This window comes from Magnolia sinica, chromosome 4, assembly GCF_029962835.1.
Source record: "Magnolia sinica isolate HGM2019 chromosome 4, MsV1, whole genome shotgun sequence".
NCBI lineage: Eukaryota > Viridiplantae > Streptophyta > Magnoliopsida > Magnoliales > Magnoliaceae > Magnolia > Magnolia sinica.
Genome location: NC_080576.1, coordinates 10,167,888 through 10,170,545, shown reverse-complemented (window position 1 = coordinate 10,170,545; position 2,658 = coordinate 10,167,888). Strand labels below are relative to the sequence as shown.

Here is a 2,658-nt window from a genome sequence, read left to right as displayed (position 1 = left end):
AAGAGTTAAAAACCAGATTTTTTTCAGCGTAACGTAAAATCACAAAGCAACACGGTAGAGAAAAGGTACGGATCCATAACACGTGTGATATGTGACACGTGTAAGGAGCTTGCGTAGTCCCATAGAGATGGGCGCATGGGACTAGAGTCAAAAGCCGTCCTTCCATCCCTTGCATTTTCTCCTAGCGAGGAAGATTTTTTTACCGCGCAGTGAAAAACTGCCTGTTTTTAAGGACAGGAACTGATACATACAGGCAAGCTACAGCAGCTGGTGGTACCGTACCATATATTCTGCCAGCATGTGACTTGTTAGGACATCAGCACCATGAAATCGCTATGCCCCACCACGAACATCACCTGGAACAAAATCGCATCGTTCGTCCCCCGGGTATCAACATGCAATCGACGGTCTGACTCAACCAACAGGTGTGGCCCACCTAGTGATCTGATCAGTCTCATTTTCGAGAAGAATAATTTTCCTAGTGGGGGCCACCATTTCCATGGTACTGATGTCGTACAGAATACGCATGTTGCCGGGAGAAATGTTACGTTACCAGAACACTGGTACCCTTGCCTGTGTATGGTCAGTTCTCTTTTAGAGCCGAAGGAGGGTTAATGTTACAGGCTATAGCCGGTGAAGCTGTCCCGCAGCGACCGGCTCTACTCTTACTCCTCTCTCTCAACGAGAGATAGAGAGAGAGAGAGCGTTTCAGAACGGGAAAGTGTATATGAAAGCCTTTGAAGCGAGTCATCTCTACTCTGCAGACGAGGAATTGATGTCTACGCTCTCTTATCTTCAAAATCAAAAGCTTCAAAAAATATAAAAATATATATTATATATAATTATTTTTTTAAAAAGATCGTACGAGAAAAAAAGCTATGTAGGAAGGAAAAGAAATCATCGACGAGAAAAGGAGAAGCATGGAATTCGAAGATCAAGATGATCAGGAGGATGAGGAGATGGAGCTACCGGTTTCCGCGAGTTACGATTCGGTACCGCGAGCAAAGATAGCGAGCAGCGCGGGCGGTGCAGCAGCAACGACAGACGGTGGCGCGGCAGCTGCAGCAACGGCGAGCAGTCGGAGATCCGGCAGCAGGTACCGAGAATGCCTGAAGAATCACGCTGTCAGCATCGGAGGGCACGCCGTGGACGGGTGTGGCGAGTTCATGCCAGCTGGCGAGGAAGGCTCGATGGACGCGCTCAAATGCGCGGCGTGTAGCTGCCACCGCAACTTCCACCGCAAGGAGACGGATGGAGGAGGCGGGGATGGGCTCTTCCACCATCACTACCCTTTCTCCCCCTACTACCGTGCTCCCGCGGGCTACCTTCACGTGGTGCCCCCGCACCACCGCCCGCCGCTCGCTCTACCGTCCACCTCTGGTGGGGCCCACAGCAGGGACGATCAGGAAGACATCTCAAATCCCAGCGCGGGGGCGACCGCCGCCGCAGGCGGTTCTAGGAAGCGGTTCCGTACAAAGTTCACGCAGGAGCAGAAGGACAAGATGCTGGCCTTCGCCGAGAAATTGGGGTGGAGGATACAGAAGCACGACGAGGCCGCCGTACAGGAGTTCTGCAACGACACCGGCGTGGAGCGAAAAGTGCTCAAGGTCTGGATGCACAACAACAAACACACGCTCGGCAAGAAACCCTAGACACGCACGAACCGACCCAAGGAGCGGCAATTCCCGATTTCTTTGCCCGAAATCCCATCCCATCCGCCTTCGCTTTTCTCTATTGCATTGTTGCTGATGGGTCCATTGCTTATCAGCTCGGCTATATATATTATATATTTATAGATTATTTAGGCTAACTTCCAAAGTTTTTTTTTTTAGGGTTTTTCAGGGTTTTAGGGGCTAGTCTATCAAAAGGTTGGGGGAGATAATGTCCAAACGTTGTGATTTAGTTCTGTTTGTCTCCTTTGATGAGAGCATTTTCTAAGGAAAGCCTTGAACGTGTATGGGGCATGCAACGGTTGCAGCACTTTCCATATACATGTGTCCCTCTCTCTCTGTATGTATGGATGGATGGATGCACTTTCTCTCTCTTCTTTCCATGATTTTACAAAAATGCTGAATGAAGTTCATTCATGATAATCTCCCCTCCTTTTTATTTCTTTTTATTTTGATTTTTTCTAAGGTTTTACACCCTCCCTGATTGATTTTTCATACACCCCATTTTCCATTTTTTGGAACTCAGGCAAGTACACTTATTGTCTTGCATACATCCCTTTTGTTGTATCCCAGCTCCAAAAATGGGAAATGGGTGTGTGCAGTTTCAATTTGGGTGGGTGTAGAGATCATTTCCCTTTAGAAAATTGGACCATTTTAATCTTGGGTTTTATTATTTTTTGTGGTGGTAATATAATGCAGCTACATCTTGTATGGTCTGGGTGACTAAAACCAGCTCTTTGCTTTGATTTCATCTTTGCTTGCATGGATTTTGCTGAGATTCTTGCCGATTTTTTTATTTTTTTTTAACTTATAAAAAAACCCATTTTATGATTCTCCTGGATGTCGATTTGGTTAGATTTTCATGCTGCATTGTGAGAGCTTGATGATGTTGATCAAGGGACAATGCCATGGATGCGTTTGGTGGAACCATGTGAAGAAGATGAGAAGAGAAGATTGAAGACATGGGATTTGATTATTTCGAGCTTCG

At 46.8% G+C, this 2,658-nt stretch overlaps 1 protein-coding gene across 1 annotated transcript; it reads left to right on the top strand.

Moving 5' to 3' along the window:
* The first annotated feature begins 687 nt into the window (after window positions 1-687).
* On the top strand, window positions 688-2,093 carry LOC131242402 (zinc-finger homeodomain protein 1). The gene has a single exon (XM_058240999.1). The coding sequence runs from the start codon at window positions 921-923 to the stop codon at window positions 1,650-1,652; it is 732 nt and encodes a 243-aa protein (XP_058096982.1). The 5' UTR covers window positions 688-920; the 3' UTR covers window positions 1,653-2,093.
* Window positions 2,094-2,658: the final 565 nt, after the last annotated feature.

Coding starts and splice junctions, on each gene's coding strand:
- LOC131242402 (XM_058240999.1), top strand. CDS start 921: ATGGAATTCGAAGATCAAGATGATCAGGAGGATGAGGAGATGGAGCTA.